The sequence below is a fragment of the Puntigrus tetrazona genome, chromosome 18 (genome assembly GCF_018831695.1).
Source record: "Puntigrus tetrazona isolate hp1 chromosome 18, ASM1883169v1, whole genome shotgun sequence".
Lineage (NCBI taxonomy): Eukaryota > Metazoa > Chordata > Actinopteri > Cypriniformes > Cyprinidae > Puntigrus > Puntigrus tetrazona.
In genome coordinates, this window is record NC_056716.1 from 5,987,397 (window position 1) to 6,008,085 (window position 20,689).

Consider the following 20,689-nt stretch of genomic DNA (forward strand, 5'->3'; position numbering starts at 1 on the left):
ATGTTGGGAGGGATGGGAGGGTGACATACTGATTTTGAGGCATACCCACTTGGTGCCTGCTTGTTTAGAGCAACACCCCACATAACTGTCATAATAAATTCATCAGATGAATGGGTGAGTGGCTCAGAAATAGAGAGATGTGGCTCACTCTGTGTATTTCTCTATATCTGTCACTTAACTGTATATCAGCAGCTTCAGACTTCAAATCAGGTATCTGTTTGATACAGGGACACTTTAATTTGAATGGAATGTATAAGGAGGGAGATTTTATACTTGGAGGCCTGTTTGAGGTTCACTTCTTTACAGTGTTTCCGGAGCTGAGCTTCAGAGCAGAGCCAGAATCACCATACTGTGAAATGTAAGTCAGCTATATATAGAGGGGAACAAACTTAAAATTGTTATGATAATAAATAATGCAAATAATTAATAATATGTTGTTCCCTTTGCTATCTTTTAAGTCATTTAATTTGAAAGGGTCCTCCAGTGATGTGTACACTCTTATGTATTTGCGATGTATTGATGCTTGTATTATTATTTTTGTTCATTAATGAATATATGTGATATCATTATGTCAACATTTACATATTTCATTATTATAATTATTGTTTTTCACAGATTTAACATGGAAGGTTTCCAGCATGCACAGACCATGGCTTTTGCAATAGATGAGATCAATAAGAATCCAAACTTGCTGCCTAACATCACTCTTGGTTACCATCTTTATGACAACTGTGTGATGCTAGGAATGGCGTTCCGGGCTGCCATTTCTCTGGCTACTGGAACCGAGCAGTCCTTCTCCATCCTAAACTGCACTGGTCCTCCTCCAGTGATTGGAATCGTTGGTGATGCAAGTTCAACTCCTTCCATCGCGATTTCCAGTGTTCTGGGGCTGTTTCGAGTACCTATAGTAAGATGGGATGAAAAACTAAAAATACACTGTATGCATATTTTTGCATAATTCAGTTGTTTTTGTTGTTGCATTTTCATTTGTTTGTTTATTTATTTATACATGTATTTTTTTGTAGTGAATTCTTTTGTTGATCTTCACTATTTCTCTTTTTTTCTTTTCCCCTCTCATCCTTCCTGATTAGGTTAGTCACTATGCCACCTGCTCCTGTTTGAGTGACAGGAAAAAGTACCCCTCTTTCTTCAGAACAATCCCTAGTGATGCCTTCCAAGTACGGGCCATGATTCAGATTTTAAGACATTTTGGATGGACCTGGGTTGGTCTGCTCTACAGTGATGATGACTACGGTGTCTATGCTGCTCAGTTATTTCAGCAAGAAATGCAGCTGTTTGGATATTGTGTTTCTTTTTCTGAAATCCTGCCACATGATAACAACCTCAGAGATATTCGGCGTACAATGGAAGTGATTCAGGCTTCTACAGCTAGAGTAGTGATTGTTTTTGCCCCTTCATCTTTTTTCATACCTTTGATGGAGGAGGTGGTTTTGCAGAACATGACAGGCAGGCAGTGGATTGCGAGTGAAGCTTGGGCCACCTCTGTCGAATCTCATACTCCACGTTTCCTGCCTTTTCTGAGGGGAACACTGGGCATTGCTATAAGGCGTGGGGAGATCCAGAGGCTTCATGACTTTTTGTTACATGTTCACCCCAGCAGTGACCCAAGAAATAATATGTTAAGAATCTTCTGGGAGAACATGTTTGAGTGCAGTTTTGAAACTGGGGCTAAAGAGACAGATGGAGAGCAAGTAAAAAAAGTGTGCACAGGACAGGAAGATCTGGTCATCACAAACACACCATACACTGATGTGTCAGGATTGAGGGCTTCATATAATGTCTACAAGGCAGTTTATGCACTAGCACATGCACTTCATGACCTGATGCAGTGTGAGGAGGGGAGAGGACCATTCAGTGGGAACAGATGTGCTGATATTAAAAACCTGAAACCCTGGCAGGTAGGACCCACAAGTGTAGTGGTGATTCTCTCCAGGCATATAAAAGATAAAAAGTGTGCTCTATATTAATTATAGCTTCACATAAACATGTAAAACCTGTTTTGTCTACAAACTGTACAGATGGTTCACTACCTCCAGAAAGTAAACTTCACCACAGACTTTGGGGATCATGTGTCATTTGATAAAAATGGAGATGCTCTGGCCATCTATGATGTGCTGAACTGGCACCCGAACTCTGATGAATCAATAAATATCTACACGGTCGGGGTAATAAATGAAGTGACAGAAACAGGGATGGTGCTTAAACTGGATGAGAATGCAATATATTGGAATTTTCAGGACAAAAAAGTACTTAACATTAACATCTTTATTGCCCGTATAGAGTATAAACATGATTCAGACATAAGACAAATAAGACAAATGAGAATTAAATTCTGGAAAGGTTTATCATTATGTAATTGTTTATCATTGTCAGACACATGATGAGAAATACATGACTAATAACAGCTTATGTCTTTCAGCCCCCACGATCTGTGTGCAGTGAGAGCTGCCCCCCAGGCACTAGACAAGCCACACGGAAAGGTTTTCCTGTCTGCTGTTTTGACTGCCTGCCATGTGGAGATGGAGAGATTTCTAATACTACAGGTGTGGAGATTATCACTCTCTCTGCACACACACACAAATTAGTCTGCTCCATGACTTTGATTAATATAAACAGTCTAGATACTACATTTCTACATTATATTCATCAACAATCATATAAAAATTTTGTTTTTGAAGTAGCACAGCTTCTTTTTTGTAGAGAGGTACACAGATGCAGGTAATGCACACATAACGGTCATCTCTCTCTCTATAGATAATTAGTTCAAATTAGTTTTTCATCTGTGTCTGATTTGAAGCAGGCAGAATGCTACAGCTATAACTAATGACAATAACTGTTATTATATATTTAAATATCATGCTGCAAACATCATTAACTGTGTTTATTTGTAAATACTGGCGATTGACAAAGGTACTGTATTCACGAGTGCATTACAACAGTTTAATGCACAGCTCATCATCGCTTATTTACAAAATAATTTAATCTTACATTTTCTCTTTTATTTTTACTCACAGATGCTGTTGAATGTATAGTGTGTCCAGATGAGTTCTGGTCAAATATGGATAAAGATAAGTGTGTCCCCAAAGATGTAGAGTTTCTATCCTATGAGGATCCTCTGGGCATCTCTCTGACCACTGTTTCTCTGCTTGGCACCTGTTTCTGTGCTCTTGTTTTGGTGGTCTTTGCACATCACCATAACACTCCTATAGTACGAGCCAACAATTCAGAGCTCAGCTTCCTGCTGCTGGTGTCACTTAAACTGTGTTTTCTGTGTGTTCTGCTGTTCATTGGCCAGCCACAATTATGGACGTGTCAGTTAAGACATGCTGTGTTTGGTATAAGCTTTGTCCTGTGCATCTCCAGCATCCTGGTCAAGACTATGGTAGTAATAGCTGTGTTCAAGTCCTCTCGACCAGAGGGTAAAGGAGCAATGAAATGGTTTGGAGCAACTCAACAAAGATGCACAGTTCTGGTCCTAACAGCACTTCAGGTTGTGATATGTACAGTCTGGCTATCAACTGCCTCTCCAACACCACATAAAAACAACCAGTATATCCGCTCTAAAATAGTATATGAATGTGCTATAGGATCAGTGACTGGTTTTTCCATGTTACTCGGCTATATTGGTCTTTTAGCAGCAGTAAGTTTCCTGTTAGCCTTCCTGGCGAGAAATCTTCCAGATAATTTTAATGAAGCAAAGTTCATTACTTTTAGTATGATAATCTTCTGTGCTGTGTGGATTGCGTTTGTTCCAGCATATGTGAGTTCTCCAGGGAAATATTCAGTGGCTGTGGAGATATTTGCCATTTTAGCTTCTAGTTTTGGGTTACTGGTGGCCATATTTGCCCCAAAGTGCTACATCATCCTTTTACATCCAGAGAGAAACACTAAAAATGCCATCATGGGAAGAGAAACACATAAGAAATAGTTTTACGTGATGTAAACACTGTCATACTGTATAGACTGGTTCAACGCTTTTGGTTATTTTGGGTATTCCTTGTTGCCATGGCTTTGTACCTTTTCTGTTGATCATCTTCACCCTCTGCTTTAAGAACCAGTGAGTTAGGGTACCTAATAATTTTCTGTAATGTCAATGACACTGTTTATTAAACTTCCTTAACTTGCTCTTCTGATAAGACTGTCTTAACAAATGATTTAGGAGAAACAAACAGCTTGATTGTAGAGACAAATAAAAAGCTTTTAATAGGATTTATTTAAAACATGTTCTTCTTATTGAAATGCATATGAATTATTTACATTTGTCAGATTAATAAGGCTCTTTCTGCATTCTGAGCAGTTTTAAGATGCAGAACTTCAATGTTTTGTATTGCATATGTACATAGGTTTGTACATGGAATATTTTTGTTTTCTAAAATAAATGTGTACAAATATATACAAACACCTGTAAATAGGTTGTCAAAATGTTCACAATGTAATACTTTTCTTAAAATATAATAAAATCATGAGCTGCCGATGTAAATCGGACATCAGTGGTTCAAGCTAAATTTCATGAAGTGACAAGAACACTTTTTCAGTGCAAATAAAACAAAAATAACGAATTTATTCAGCAATTCATCTCCTCCATGTCATTATAGTACAATTGTCACACCCCTGGACTGTTTTGTGCATGTTTTCATTCCTCGTGTGCCATGTGTGACCTAGTTTCTATCTTATGTTAATCAGTTCATTATGTTCAAGTGTTTCTCATCAGTTAGTGTCATTACCTCCCATTTATAAGTTTCATGTTTGACCACACAACTGACTTGTGTTCCTCTTCCACCTCACACACTACCCGAACACCTGCCTTTGCTGATTTTATCAAACTGGACTGAACACCTCCACACTAGTGCAGTTGTCTTTTTTTTGCTTTTCTAGACCTTGACAGTGTATTTTACCTGGCAGTCAATAGGACAGTCACAAGCCATCCAAAATATCTTAAATTATGTTATAACATGTCTTACTAGTCATAATTATAACACAAACATAACAAAAATTCGCATTGAGAAAGTCCCACTGCCGTTATTAAGCTGTCGGTAGAGAGGAAAAGACGGCTACAATCATCAGGCACATCAAGGCATTCGATAAGGCAAGAGAGCAATTGACAATGTATGTTGAAGACTCCACTTTGTGGAGGCTAATTATATTAGCAAAGAGAGATATGTTGTGGCCTCCAACTCAGACCTGAAATTAAAATGTTCCAAATCTGCAAAAGCTTTGTTCATCCTTAGAACATAATTTAAGATATTTTGTATTAAAACCGGGAGGCTTGTGACTGTCCCATTGACTGCCAAGTAAAATACACTGTTAAGCTCTGTGAAAGTATGAAAGACATGGCCTGAATACTCCATCTGCCATTAGTGGTTCAAATGTGCCATTATGAAATGACAAGAATACTTTTTGTATGGATATGAAACAAAAATTATGACTTTATAGTGCCATTTTGGAAAGCATCAACTGGACGCACATAGTGCACGCTCTTCTGTTTCAGTTCTGACACACAGATGTGCTGTTAGCAGCCAAATTAAAGTGTAGATAGAGATAGAGATAGAGTGTCACGGCTGACACAGAAGAAATATTTAAGATTTAAACTTAATATTAACTTTACATTAATAGTAACTATGGCAACAGGATGTATGTCTCCATTCACTCTGTCAGGGTGTGACCTCGTTGGGTTACATATGTAGCTGGGTCTGCGCCGTCAAAGGGCAGCATTTGCAGGCTCACTACCTGGTCCTTAAAAGTCCCTGTTGGCCCCCTTCCTGAATTTTAATTTTTTTGCAAAGATAACATAAGTAAACACAACTGTCCCATCCCTGGAATGTTTGGGTTTTCATTCATTAAGGTTTCTATATTGAAGAGAAGATGCCACAACAACAGGCCTCACTTGCCTCAGTTATAGTCAGTTTTCATGAAACTAGTTCAAAGACGAAAACGCGGCTAATAGAACATAAAAGCTCATATCAGTTTTGGCAGAAATCATCTTGATGATCCCCAAGACTTTTGGGAAAATACTCAGTGGACTGTCGAGAAAAAAATTGCTCTGAGCAGTTGCAGGACTCCAACAGGCGTTTAAGATGCAGTTCATGGACAACCTCCATGGCCATGACAGGACAGACCTTGAGTTCATGAAGATCTGGAAGATCTGCAGAGATGTGGGGAGGCTCTGGAAGGTCCGCCAAGAGACTCTTGTGTAGCAGCCATCTCTGATCAGTCCAAGGCCAGAATCCAAAAGGATCTCCTCCATGCCCGGAACAGATGTCCGAGTCACCTCAGCTGGCCTCTCTCAATGTGGAGGAGTTCTCCGGAGCTATGCAATTGCAGCTCAGCTCCTTTTTCACTATGACAGACTGGTACATCATCTGCATTACTGCAGAGGCTGCAATGATCCATCTGTTAATCTCCATCCATCGGTTCCATCCTTCCATCACTTGTGAAAAAGATCCAAAAGACCTGAGGCAGGAACTTTCCAACAGACTTGGAGGTGCTGATTCTCATCTCAGCCACTTCACAGTTGGCTGCAAACAGTTCCAGTGCCCGCAGTAGGTCATGGTTTGATAGAGCCAACAGGACAACATCATCTGTAAAAAGCAAAGACGAGATACTGTGGTCCCCAAACCAGGCCTGACCATAAAGATAATGAACCGCCCCATTGACTTTGCTTTGTGGCATTTAGTCATAGTGCTTGAGCATCTAGTTGACATCCCTTTTGAACCATTAGAACCTTTAGAACATCTGAACATTTATTCTCCTAACCACAAGGTCATCCTTGGACATGCCTGGCTATCCGTACACAATCATAGAGAGCTTATTAGCTTGTCCCCATTGTTTTTTTTCCAAGTCCCAACTATGTCTCACAACCAGCATAGAGAGTCCGGAAACACAGAAAGTAAAGATGTCCTCCTGTTAAAATCACCTGTCTGAGGTTTTTAGTAAAGTTAAAACCACAAAATTATCTCCACACTGACCCTGGTATTGTGCCATAGTGTCAGGGGTTGGCAGTGGCCTGTTGTGTTTGTCTTGTGTTTTGTTGTCCTGGAGCACATGGCCTTTGTTTTGACAGCTCGCCAAGTGCTTTGCTGTTAACTCCTCCCCTCTTGTTAACCCTAATTGTTTCACACTCCTGCACCCCATTTCTGTCAATTATCCTCCCTACTTAATCTCCTTGTGTTTTCTGTCCTTTGTCAATCTGTCGTTTGATGTTAGTTCATTCTGATTCTGAACCCCAGTTTGCTAAGTTTTTTGTTTGTCCAGTCTTAGTCCTGTTTTCAGTCTAGTTAGTGCTGTTTTTTGCCTTTTTTGACTTTTTATTTTGTTAGTTTCTCATTTTGCCCGTCTTCTGCTCCCATCTCTCCAGTTCACCTTTTACCCAGCTCAGTACTCTCCTCTCACCGACGACCTTCGGGTGCCAGTACCAGTCTCGGTCCTCTAGCAGGCGGATGCTGGATGTGGCTACAGTGGGAGGCTTCTCAGCGACCTTTTCCCGCCCCACTGGTTGGGTCTGGTTCACCCTTCGTCCCATCGAATTGAGTCAGTTTGATGAGCCATCCATCACCTCCTCTGCAGCTGGGATTGTGGCTGGAGTCGACTGCCAGCTCTTTCACCCTTTTTGTTGGACTATTACACAAAACCCTTAATTGTTCAAATAAACTATTTTCCTTCTGCAATTGGGTCTGCTCGTCTGTCCTGACACATAGATCTTCTTCCCAATGCCATGTACCCCAAAGGTAAAGTGTACCCCTTGTCAAGACCTCCTTCCTTGGCTATCAGATCAGTCATAACTGAGTTAGGAAGAACGAGACTAGGGTGCAAGCAGTCACTAAATGTCCCCAAACTACTTATCCGTAACTACAGCACAGTCGCATCACCACTGACCTCCCTGTTGAAAGGTAAACCAGCCAAGCTAAGATGGACTGAAGAGGCCCACAAGGCCTTCCTTGCCTTGAAAGAAAGATTCACATCTGCCCCAATTCTGAAACAATCTGACCCCGCCCTGACCTTTTATCATGGAGGTAGATGCCTCGGACTGTGTTATTTGTGCCATCTTCTCCCAACAACATGGCCAACCTGGAAAATTGTACCCTTGTGCTTTCTTCCCCAGGAAGTTAACTGCTGCTGAACTGGTGTGGAAAACAAGGAACTGCTTTCCATGAAAGCAGCCATTGAAGAGCGGTGACACTCTTTAGAGGGAGCAGTACTTCCATTCCAATTATAACCGATTCTAAAAACCTGGAGTATATTAGGAGTGCTAAATGCTTAATTCCACGTAAAGCTCAATGGGGCCATATTTTACACCCGTTTCCAATTTATAATCCCTTATTTACAGAATTCTCTTCTCTCTCAAAGAGGGACATCAAGTTGTATTGGTCCTTTCAAAATTCTAAAAAGAATACAGTAAATCAATTACCAGTTGGAGCTTTCTGATAATTACCACATCTCTCCCTGTTTCCATGTGTCCTTCCCTTAAAACAGTCCACCCAGGAGCTGACCCTGGCAAAGAGGACATTCCATTGCTTGTCTTATCCTTTTTGCCTTCACTTGACAGATTGGACTGCCTTCCTGGCTTTGACCCACTGCCTGATTTTTCTGACCTGGTTTTGTTGATTGTCTTAAATAAACTTCTGTATATGGATTCAAGCTCTGCCTCAACATCTTCGTTACAGTTGACCAACAGTGTGTTATAAGTGGCTGAAATACACACAAATTTCAGGGCATGGCAAAACATCTCAAGGCCCCCAAAATCACCTCAGACCCCAGAGGGTTCACTTGTTGAAAATGGGTATCCATCAACCTTTTTAATGTGGATGCCAAAATATTAGCAAAGATTTTAGCCATTTGACTTGAATCAGTACATCCTACAATAATTAATATTGACCAGACAGGCTTAGTATAAGACAGATCATCAGCTCATAATATTAGGCGACTTCATAACACAATTTAACATTCAAATCAGTTTACAAAAAATAGTGATTTAGTTATTTCATTAGATATGGGCGAAGATTTCAACAGAGTCTCTGTAATTTCCAAATTTAATTTAGAAGATATGTTTATTAAATGGGTTTACATTTTATACTCTTTCTCCACAGCAAATTTAATTTCTAAAATTCTCAAAGTCCCACATGGCACCAGACAAGGATGTCTAATGTCACTGCTTCTGTTTGCATTGGTTATTGAGCCACAAGCAGTGGCCATTAAAGACTTGGTTTCTTTATTGAGGGACTTTAAGGAAATAATTTTTCACCCATTTAACAACACCGCTAAAGTTCTTATTCCTTATAAAGCCTTTTCTAGCCTTCAGTTTCCATTAGATAAAAGACCCTTTTTCTCATTTATCTTGGGGTGGAAGAAACATGATTATTAAAGCAGGGAAATGCAGAATTTTATATAGAAAGGCTGAAAGTGAAAGACTACCCTATTGTACTGTATTTTCATACTGCATACTGCTTTTTATATTTCAAATTTAACAAGACTAATGATTTATATATTTGTCTTGTTACATTTGCAAAGCTTGTATTGTTTTAGATCTGTGAAAACCCTGCCAATGTCAAAATCTGAAAAAAAAAAAAAAAAAAAAAAGGAAAGAAAATAAAAAATTTGCTCAGCATATACAGTCAAATACAAGACTGACATCTAGAGGACATTCTGAGGAAAGTCACTGTCAAGTATAAAACACGGAGTTCATACATATAATACAATAAAGTTCATACATTTGATAAAATATCCCTAAACTATAAAACCCATTGTTGTCAATTCAGCATCTCTACATATGTCCCTTCCCCATCCTGTTTAATAAGAGGTTCTATCCTAAACAAATCCCAAAGTTGCCATTACTTAACATAGATTAGAATGTTGTGATGAGCTAATGACACACTGATTTCCAGTGATGCTTACTTAGCACCACCTGTTCTTTTAAAGAGCAACACCCCACACACATAAATTAAGCACACTCGGATATTGAGAAATAGGGATGGGGATCACTCTGAACATATCTGTATCATGTCTGTATCTGTCTTTCAACTTTATTTCAGCAGCTTCAATACTCAGATCAGGAACCTGTCAGCTACAGGGACACTTCAGGTTGAATGGAATGTACCAGGATGGTGATGTTATATTTGGAGGCCTGTTTGAGGTTGATTTCCTTGCAGTGTTCCCAGATCTGAGCTTCAGAAAAGAGCCTGAACCACCATACTGTGAGCAGTGAGTTTGGAGTGGAAAAGTACAGATATACAAGGCTACAACAAAAAGAGAACAGCTGAAGGAGATAGACATTTTAAAATGGAAAAATACTATTCTTCACAAAATATCTAATGTTCTTGAATTTATTGTTAATTGTCATTGTTAACTTGCTTAAATTAAATTTTACTCCTAATTTCCTTTTTTTTAATTATACAGATAATATAATTCCAGAATAGCTAAATCACTATATATATTTTTTTCTTAGGTTTGACATGGAAAGCTTCCAGCAGGCACAGACCATGGCTTTCGCAATCGATGAGATCAATAAGAATCCAAACCTACTGCCTAATATCACTCTTGGTTACCATCTTTATGACAACTGTGTGATGCTAGGAATGGCATTCCGGGCTGCTATATCTCTGGCTAGTGGAACAAAGGAGTCCTTTTCTAACATCAACTGCACTGGCCCTCCTCCAGTGATTGGGATTGTGGGAGATTCAAGTTCAACTGTTTCCATTGCAATTTCAAGCATTCTGGGACTTTTTCGAGTACCTATAGTATGAAAAATAAATCATTTATATGTATATACATTTATTCATTGTTATTTATTAATTTATTTTTTACTATAACTCTTTTTCTCTGTCTCATGCCTTCTTCTCTTTCTCTTCATATCCCCTAATTAGGTTAGTCACTACGCCACCTGCTCCTGTTTGAGTAACAGGAAAAAGTACCCCTCTTTCTTCAGAACAATCCCCAGTGATGCCTTCCAGGTCCGGGCTATGGTTCAGATCTTAAAATATTTTGGATGGACTTGGATTGGTCTTATCTATAGTGATGATGACTATGGCATTGATGCTGCTCAGTCATTTCAGCAGGAAATGAAGCTGTTTGGAGGTTGTGTTGCGTTTTCTGAAATCCTGCCCCATGATAACAACCTCAGAGATATTCAACATATAACAGGAGTGATTCAGGCCTCTACTGCTAGTGTAATAGTTGTTTTTTCCACTCCATCCTTTTTGATACCTTTAATAGACGAGTTGGTGCTGCAGAACATGACAGGTAGGCAGTGGATTGCGAGTGAAGCTTGGGCCACATCTTTTGTACACCACTCTCCACGTTTACTGCCCTTCCTGAAGGGCACAATAGGCATCGCTATTAGGCGTGGAGAAATCCAGGGTCTTCATGATTTTCTTTTACGTATTCGCCCCAGCAATGATCCAAAAAATAATATGTTGAGGATCTTTTGGGAAAACATGTTCAGATGCAGTTTTGAAACTAGAGGTAGAGAAACAGATGGAGAGCAAGTGAAAAAGGTGTGTACAGGACAGGAGGACCTGAGTATCACAGACACACCATACACTGATGATTCAGAGTTAAGGGCCTCTTATAATGTCTACAAGGCAGTTTATGCACTGGCACATGCCCTTCATGACTTAATGCAGTGTGAAGAGGGAAGAGGACCATTCAGTGGAAATGGCTGTGCTGACATAACAAACTTGAAACCCTGGCAGGTAAGACCCACAGGTATAGTGCACGTTCTCTCTTGCCCTATAAAAAAGCTGATGTGAAAAAAAAAAATTATACATTAATCAACATTTCATGTAACCCCTGTCCTTAAATCAAACTGTACAGCTGGTTCACTACCTACAGAAGGTGAACTTCACCACAGGTTTTGGGGATCATGTGTCATTTGATAAGAATGGAGATGCTCTGCCCATCTATGATGTATTGAACTGGCAGCCGAGCTCTGATGGATTGATAAGGGTTCAAACAGTTGGTGTAGTAACTGAAGAGGTGACAACGGGGATGGTGCTCAGGCTGAATGATGATGCACTATATTGGAACTTTGAGCCAAAAAAAGTAACTAGCATTGCTTGTTAAATGTTATCCTTTTTGGAGACAATCTAAAAATAGTCCATAGCTATCAAAAGACAATTAACAATAAATTAATGGAAAGTCCAAGTTTGTCATTTTGTAAAAGAGACAATAAACAAACACATGGCAGATAACAGATGATATCTCTATCAGCCCCCAAGGTCAGTATGCAGTGAAAGTTGCCCCCCAGGTACTAGGCGAGCCACAAGAAAAGGCTTTCCTGTCTGCTGTTTTGACTGTCTGCCATGTGGAGATGGAGAGATTTCTAATATAACAGGTAAGGTGATTATTTTTGGTTAAAACAGAAAAGAATTTGAAAGTGATTTGCTCTTAAAATTCTTGACTTTTTTTCTTAATCATAGATGACATTAAGTTTCTGTTTGTATAAAATTTCATAGTAATTTAATCTTTAAAATCTCATCTTCTGTCTTATTCTTTAATCATAGATGCTGTTGAGTGCACTACATGTCCAGATGAGTTCTGGTCAAATCCATATAAAGATCGGTGTGTCCCCAAAGAAGTAGAGTTTCTGTCCTATGAGGATCCTCTGGGCATCTCTCTGACCACTGCTTCCCTGCTTGGAGCCTGCTTCTGTGGTCTTGTGATGATCGTCTTCGCTCACCACCGTAACACTCCTATAGTACGAGCAAACAATTCAGAGCTCAGCTTCCTGCTGCTGGTGTCACTCAAACTGTGTTTCCTGTGTGTGCTGCTGTTCATTGGCCAGCCACAGTTATGGACGTGTCAGTTAAGACATGCTGTGTTTGGTATAAGCTTTGTCCTGTGCATCTCCAGCATCCTGGTCAAGACTATGGTAGTAATAGCTGTGTTCAAGTCATCTCGACCAGAGGGTAAAGGAGCAATGAAATGGTTTGGAGCAGCTCAACAAAGATGCACAGTTCTGGTCCTAACAGCACTTCAGGTTGTGATATGTGCAGTCTGGCTATCAAATGCATCTCCAACACCACATAAAAACAGCCAGTATACTCGCTCTAAAATAGTATATGAATGTGCTATAGGATCAGTTGCTGGTTTTTCTTTGCTGCTGGCATATATTGGACTGTTGGCAGCAGTAAGCTTCCTGTTAGCCTTCCTGGCAAGAAATCTTCCAGATAATTTTAATGAAGCAAAGTTCATCACTTTTAGTATGTTGATCTTCTGTGCTGTGTGGATTGCATTTGTTCCAGCATATGTGAGTTCACCAGGGAAATATGCAGTGGCTGTGGAGATTTTTGCCATTCTAGCATCTAGTTTTGGATTACTGGTGGCCATATTTGCCCCAAAATGTTACATCATCCTTTTACGTCCAGAGAGAAACACGAAAAAAGCCATCATGGGAAGAGAATTACAAAAGAAATAGATTTTCATTTTTGTACATTCTGATTTGACACCTTCTTCTTCTGTAAACAAAGATTTTTTTTTACAATGCTTGATGCTATTCATTCATTCTTGCTTGCTTTCTTTTTTATTAAAATTAGAAGTGTATTAGGGTATTTGTACCATTTGTAGGGTATTTAATTTACATATTTTTGGTAAGCATGTAAAATGCTTTTAATTAATGGATAAATGTTTTCATTTTTTAAATGAATTTAATACATTCTTATTTTGTATATGTTAATGTTGTTTTCAGTTGATGCTTGAATAAATTAAGTGTTGTTTTTGAGTTACTTTTGATCCATACATTTTATCATGAATAAATACTCATAGCACTACATTTACCTCATAAAAGTCAGGTTCTTAGCTTGTTAGTTTACAGAAAAGTGCATTTCACTAAATATCTATACAATTATATATATATATATATATATATATATATATATATATATATATATATATATATATATATATATACACACACATACATACACACACACACACTTTACTTAATTTAATGATTAATTATTTATTCTTGTCTCTCAAGAAACCAAACTGATACAGCCATAGATAGATAGATAGATAGATAGATAGATAGATAGATAGATAGATAGATAGTATTCAGACCCCTTAAATTTTTCACTCTTTGTTATATTGCAGCCATTTGCTAAAATCAAGTAAATGTTTTCCCTCATTTAATGTACACACAGCACCCCATATTGACAGAAAAACACAATTGTTGACATTTTTTGCAGATTTATAAAAAAAAAAAAATAAATTTAAAAAAAAAACTCGGAGTCACAGAGTTGTTGTGAAGCCACTTCTTCGTTATTTTAGCTGTGTGCTTAGGGACCATTGTCTTGTTGGAAGGTGAACCTTTGGCCCAGTTTGAGGTCCTGAGCACTCTGGAAAAGGTTTTCATCCAGGATGTCCCTGTATTTGGCTGCATTCATCTTTACCTCGATTGCAACCAGTCGTCCTGCCCCTGCAGCTGAAAAACACCCCCACAGCGCGATTTTGCAACCATCATGCTTCATGCTTGGAACTGTATTGGACAAGTGATGAGCAGTGCCTGGTTTTCTCCATACATACTGCTGTTCACATCAGACCAGAGAATTTTATTTCTCACCCTCTTGGAGTCCTTCAGTTGTTTTTTAGCAAACTCCAAGCAGGCTTTCGTGTGTCTTGCACTGAGGAGAGGCTTCAGTCAGGCCACTCTGCCATAAAGCCCCGACTGGTGGAGGGCTGCAGTCATAGATGATTTTTTACAACTTTCTCCCATTTACCAACTGCATCTCTGGAGTTCAACCACAGTGATCTTTGGGTTCTTCTTTACCTCTCTCACCAAGGGCTGAGGCTGCCAACAGCAAGAGGAGTTTGGTTTTATGATGGCACACTTCCACGCACACACCCCTGTCCACTCAGATCACATTACTAAACACTCAGTGTTACACAGCACAAAAAGAAGAACCACCACCAGGTGAAAGCTAGACCGTAGAGTACAGAGCTAAGGCTATGTGCCCGATCAAGGAGTATGCTCGCCCAGCGAGAGCTTGTACAACTTGGAGGTGTGAGAAACCTTCACTTTCCATCCAATGGACCTCGTCATATCATTGACGAGGAGCCCAACATCTCCTCCATGATTAGCAACATGCTCTCAATTAACAGCTCATCCTAGCTTCCCAAAACCTTTTTGCCTTTAATCAATTTGAATAAACTTAAGAAATTTGAAGTAATCCTTGAGATTTTAAAGTTAGCAACTAGTGTTGTCATATGATTATTCAAGATTAAATGCATCTAAAATAAAAAAAATATGTATGTCTACCCTGTATATTTATTATGTGTACATAAAGACACAAATATAAAGTATTTTTAAAATATTGACATATTTGCTTGTATACATTTATTTTATTTATTATCTATAACTATATTTAACATATCAACATATCATAACATATAAACATAACATTATTCGTTTGACAGCATTATTACTAACCATTATTAGTAGTCTGTATATGAGAGACCATATTGTGGAAAAAAAACAGCTGAAGGTGTAATGATCTCATCCCTACACTGCTATTCCACTCCCAACCTGCAGGGGATGCCCTCCTTAAACCCTTTGGTTATGCTTCCCCAAAGACTCTAGATGGCACCATTGTACCTAATCCTGTTTAATACGCTCTTCATTAGCCCTGATTCCCTGCACCTGTGTTTAACCCTTTATAAGTGTGCTTGCTCTCTGCATCTATGTTCAGTCTTGAGCCTACGTACTGTGGTCGCCGGCTCGCAAGTCAAGTTTGTACCTTATTGTACCTTTTTTGACCCCTGTGTCTATTTTTTGTTCCTTGTTTTACGAAAGCTCGGCTATCCAAATTTGTTTGTACTTTGTGACTTTAGTTTCATTAGTAAAGATATTTTTTTTGTTTGAAGACTCAAGTCTCCTGGCTCTTTTGCTCTTCTGCTCTTGGGTTTCAATGCCTGGAAGTTAGCTCCGTAGCTAATACCACCTGCTCAGAACACCAGAGACCAGGGTTCTAGTCCCGCCTAGGGCGACCCCTGACAGAAGGATGTTGTTAGGCATGACATATGACAATGACATTAGCCTAGTTTAGACTGTCAGCCCAAATCTGATTGTATTCCAGCTAGACAGATGCGCACAATCTAGATGATTGACTGTCCACACAATTCCCAAATGCCCCAAATGTAATGTTGACACATTCAAAACTGTCAAATTCCCATGTTTAGCTGTAAACTCGAACTGCGAATAGGTAAGTCGCAATGGCAAGTCTCCGGCATAAGAGTTTATCTAAGTGTAGCACCCCCTCTCTTTCTGGTGTAGAAATTTCTAAGGGAATGCTCTTGGTTCATAAACAAAATGCCTTGTGATATTGAATTAAGGCCCCCCTCTCTCTGATTATACCTATTATATACGTTATTATATAATTCCCTCGAAGAAACAAAACAAGATAGTTTATGAATAGAAAAGAGTAATTTCATGAAGTAAAAATCTGAAACAGTAAACAAAAGTCGAGCAAGATACTTCAGTTAAGAAGAATACTTTCTAAATACCAATTTTCGCCAAACCACGTATCTCCCTCCCTCTTTTAACCTATGGGAGTGCAGACAAGTTACTGGGTAAATAAATCAAATGTAATTTCAATACAATCTAAAGAGCAAGAATGTCAACAAAACTAAACAGCAACAAACAGTGGGCCCACGAAATCACACACACACAATCACACACATACCTCCCCTCCCCGCTGAAGGCATGTGTCGTGGCTGGTGTGCGTTGAGACCTTGAAAACTGAAACTGGCCGCTTCACTCGAGTGAGCAAACGAACAAACAAACACACAGTACCCCTTCTTCCCGTTCCCGGATCGCGATTTCTGAGTACTCCTGGTCCCCTGCCGAAGCGTCAATCATCCCACGATGCCGGAGGAACACCCAACGTTTCCGGTAGCTGGGTGCGCTATCCGGAGGAAAAAAGTCCTGTGATCTTGAGATCCAACAAACCGTCTCACAACGGTACACGACGACAGCGCTCGTGTGAACGTTTCGACACATAAACAATTTAGTACAGCTGATGCACTAGCGGTCGAGGCGGCAATGTCCGTAAGCGTTCTTGGAAAACCCAGATAAACTCGACATTAACCCATATTGTGGGCTAACTGTATGTTAACAATTAATACAAAAAGGGGGAAAAAACACACTGTTACAGACAATTGAACGAAAAGCCCAATTTTTTTATCTCATCTCTTGCAAGTTCGTTCTACTCACGACTCTCCTTTTTTCTCTTCTTCCTTATTATCCAATCGGATTACCCTGACCTATTTTGGGGCAGGTTTAAATTACAGGATATCACTAAATACAAACAAGTTAGATTATATGGACCACGTTTTCCCCTGTGCATTTCTAACTAACTTTTACACTACATAACGTAATGACATGTAGAAAGGTAACCTTAAAAAAAGAAAAAGGAAAGAGTACACATTACAAATACAAATTTAAACAAACTGAATAAAATACATACTTAAACCCTATCACTGAAAGGATTTATTTTTCTATAGGGTTACATAAGGATATTGTAAGAAGGACTGAACACCTGCAGCACTTGTAAATGGAGAAAACAATAAATGAATTTGTTCTCTGCTGGCTTGTTTGTTTTCTGCCATTGTTTGCTGTTACTGATGGTCTCTGGCCAATGGATACGTAAGATCTTGATACGCAGTTATTAATAAAATCCAATACTTTCTTGTTAGCTGTAGTTCCTTCGGTTCTGTACATATGTGCCTTGATGTTGGTTTTGACTGACAGTTGCTTGGATATCCAGATATTACTCAGCTGAATAAATGCTGTCCATGCTTTCCCTATCCATACCTTGACATCTGCATCTGAACCTCCTTGTTTATCGATGATGCTGCTCAAGTGTAACTGGGCTGGTGCCTGTTGTGTCAGTCGTGAGGATCTTACTTTTGCCCTTATTGGAAATGCCTACTTGAGGCCTACTTGTGTAGAGACAGATGCCATAATCTCCTGCATCTGTTGCTGGGCGTGTGATAGTAGTGCCAAGTCATCTGCAATGTCTAGGTCAGTTAACTGTGTCGAAGGTGTCCAGTAGGTTCCATGCCTATTCTGAGACATAGGTCTTCATCATCGTCGTTCGCCAAAAGAAAGAAAAAGTACACATCCTTGTCTGACTCCACTCCTTACTTAGAATGCCTCAATGAGCTGCCCCCCATATACCACTTTGTAACCTCATATGAGTTCTTGATAATGGTTACTATTTTGTCAGGTATCCCATAGTACCGGAGCAGCTTCCACAAGGTCTCTCTATCCGTGATGTCAAATGCTTTCTAATAGTACAGGAAGTTCATGTTCCATTCTAATGAATGTTCAACTAAGATTTGCAGCATCATAAACTGGTCAAAACAAGATCTATCCTTGTGAAAGCTAGCTTGTTGGTCTCTAAGTTGAGCATCGTCAGGGTCTTTAATTCTTTTCAACAGAATTATGTTAAATACTTTCCCAGGCAGCAACAAAAGCATGATTTACTGATGTCTTCTTTTTTATGGATCTTTATAAAGGTCGGGACACACCAAGCCGACACCAACCAAGTAGCAGCGGCAAAAGCTCATCTGTGATGCTGTCTGATCCTGCTGCATTTCCAATTCTAAGTTGTTTGATGGACATAATTTCCTCTCTTGTGGGTGGGGGGCATTTATAGGCAGGGCTGTGTCAGCCGGTATGATTGTCTGGTGGGTTTTCTGGCGTTCCTCGTCCATCCTGATCCTATTTTTCGTTGAGGTAGATGCCTCATCCACAGGCGTAGGAGCAGTCCAATCTCATCAGCAGGGGAAGCCAGCTCAAGACTTCGGCAACAGAAAACTCTTGGCTACAAGCTGGCTCTGGAGGAGTGGAGGCATTGGATGAAGGGGGCTGCTTATCATTTACAGTCTTGACAGATCACAAGAACCTACAGTATCTCAGAGATGTGAAAAGTCTGAACCCACGTCAGGCATGATGGGCCTTGTTTTTACACCAGGTTTAACTTCACTATCTCTTATAGACCAGGCCCCAAGAATGTAAAGGCTGATTGCCATCCCCCATCTCCTCTCAAGTAATCAAGCTTTTGAGGATCCATAGAACGTTCTTCCAGCAAAGCTCTTTGTCAATCCCATTCAGTGGGTTTCCCCTCCAGTCGCCTCAGAGAATGCTCTTGAGAATCTGCCAGTCTGTCCTCTGAATCTTCAGTTTGTACCCCAGCCAGAGTGCACACCCCTCATCCACTCTGCTCACACCTATTTGGGAACTGGGCATCCATGGACCAACAACACTCTTTTGCTGCTACAAGATCGTGGTTGCCAGAGATGGCAAGGGATGTGAGAACGTGGAGGAGGGAATAATGTCACAGATCTGCCAGGCTCATCAACCACCCAATCGCAGCGATCACTTTCCCCAGAGTACTAATGAGTAACACCTGCATCCCATCAGCAGACTTATTAGCAGCACAATAAAGTCACACAGCACATCATAGTCAGTGTACAGGCTTGTGTAAGGAGCAAAATCAAAAACCTGTAATGCAATAAGACTAATCTGAGAAGGGATATCCAAGGGAACAAAAGGATTTCAAAAAGAGAGCAAACAACACCCTCTCTCCCTGTTGTTTTATGATGCCCTCTTCACTTCTGCTCTTCCTGCCAACCCTCCTTCTGCCCAAAAGACTTGGCTTAAAGTTCATTAAGAATAAGGCATTATATGTCATGTGTCTTGTGAACCTCACCCTCATGTTTGGTCTTATTTGAAAGGTCTCAGTGCTTCACAGCAATCACTTGTTTTATGGAAAATATTAAATACTTGGTAAAATTGTGTTCTGTGGAAAATGGGGTGTGTCCTCCTTTTGGGTCTCTGAAAATGTTCCAGCCATGTGTGACCCTGAAGCACGGGAACCTAAACACCAAAAGGTTTTTACAACTGAATTTGGGATCTCTTTGTCTGGTCCGAGTATATAAGGAAAGTGACAAAACATAACAAGTCACGATTCTGCAGCCAGATCGGCCCGTAGTGTAGTCTCCATACATCACACTATGTATGTAGGAGCCATTTGGTTACTTTATTTAAAGGTTTATATAGTTAATGTCTTTTGTTTTGCATCTGTCTTTTATTTTGGAGATGTGCCCCCTCGGCAGGAGAATGGAGGCTTAAAGGTCTGGGTGTGGCCTACTGGAGCATGGCATGTTGGGAGCACATGGTCTTTAGACCTTACCTTTTGTTTGTTGACAGCCAAAACCTTGAAACCAAGTTTGTTTTACCTTTTATTTTTTTGTAATCAAGTCTGCAATAAATATTCAAGAAATGCACATTGAAGTTGGTGTTCTTTGGACAAACAAAGGCTCAGTAAGCGTCTAAACCCTCAGCAGACCCAAGAGGTGACTAAGGTGACAAATTGTTTAAGGATGTACTTTCTCAAGACCAGGTATAATGACCTTTTATGTTTGTTTTATTTTGTTTTATCTTTGTTTTGTTTATGTACTGTTGATCAGTTGTGCAAATGTTTATGAATTAAACCAATTTAGAAAATATTCTAAATAAACGTTAATCTTGGTTAAATTATAATATTATCTGAAATCATTATTCTAGTAGGTTAGTGACTTCTGAGGTTTTCCACATTGTTGGCGTGCTAGGGTGAGTCAGATCAATGACCAATGGATGGTGCAGAGGGCACGTTTTTGTAGCTGTAATATCTCT

The 20,689-nt window shown here is 39.7% G+C and overlaps 2 protein-coding genes and 1 pseudogene across 2 annotated transcripts; 2 read left to right on the top strand and 1 right to left on the bottom strand.

The window, feature by feature from the left end:
- Positions 1-137: 137 nt before the first annotated feature.
- On the top strand, positions 138-3,949 carry LOC122322932 (extracellular calcium-sensing receptor-like). Its single transcript, XM_043216541.1, has 6 exons — positions 138-358; positions 616-907; positions 1,092-1,919; positions 2,040-2,267; positions 2,441-2,564; positions 3,036-3,949. Exons 1-6 carry the CDS (start codon positions 138-140, stop codon positions 3,947-3,949), a joined length of 2,607 nt encoding a protein of 868 aa, XP_043072476.1.
- Positions 3,950-9,985: 6,036 nt separating this feature from the next.
- LOC122322990 (extracellular calcium-sensing receptor-like) lies at positions 9,986-13,429 on the top strand. The gene is made up of 6 exons (XM_043216603.1): positions 9,986-10,215; positions 10,460-10,751; positions 10,878-11,705; positions 11,827-12,054; positions 12,223-12,346; positions 12,516-13,429. The coding sequence occupies exons 1-6, from the start codon at positions 9,986-9,988 to the stop codon at positions 13,427-13,429; spliced, it is 2,616 nt and encodes an 871-aa protein (XP_043072538.1).
- A 4,420-nt stretch (positions 13,430-17,849) lies between these two features.
- On the bottom strand, positions 17,850-18,489 carry LOC122322968 (annotated as a pseudogene).
- Positions 18,490-20,689: the final 2,200 nt, after the last annotated feature.

Bases quoted from the DNA above. Each gene is read 5' to 3' on its own strand.
- LOC122322990 (XM_043216603.1), top strand. From the start codon at position 9,986: ATGGGGATCACTCTGAACATATCTGTATCATGTCTGTATCTGTCTTTC. The intron at 10,216-10,459 runs GTGAGTTTGGAG...TTTTTTTCTTAG, and splicing joins GAACCACCATACTGTGAGCA to GTTTGACATGGAAAGCTTCC. The intron at 10,752-10,877 runs GTATGAAAAATA...TCCCCTAATTAG, and splicing joins GACTTTTTCGAGTACCTATA to GTTAGTCACTACGCCACCTG.
- LOC122322932 (XM_043216541.1), top strand. From the start codon at position 138: ATGTGGCTCACTCTGTGTATTTCTCTATATCTGTCACTTAACTGTATA. The intron at 359-615 runs GTAAGTCAGCTA...TGTTTTTCACAG, and splicing joins GAATCACCATACTGTGAAAT to ATTTAACATGGAAGGTTTCC. The intron at 2,268-2,440 runs GTACTTAACATT...TATGTCTTTCAG, and splicing joins GGAATTTTCAGGACAAAAAA to CCCCCACGATCTGTGTGCAG.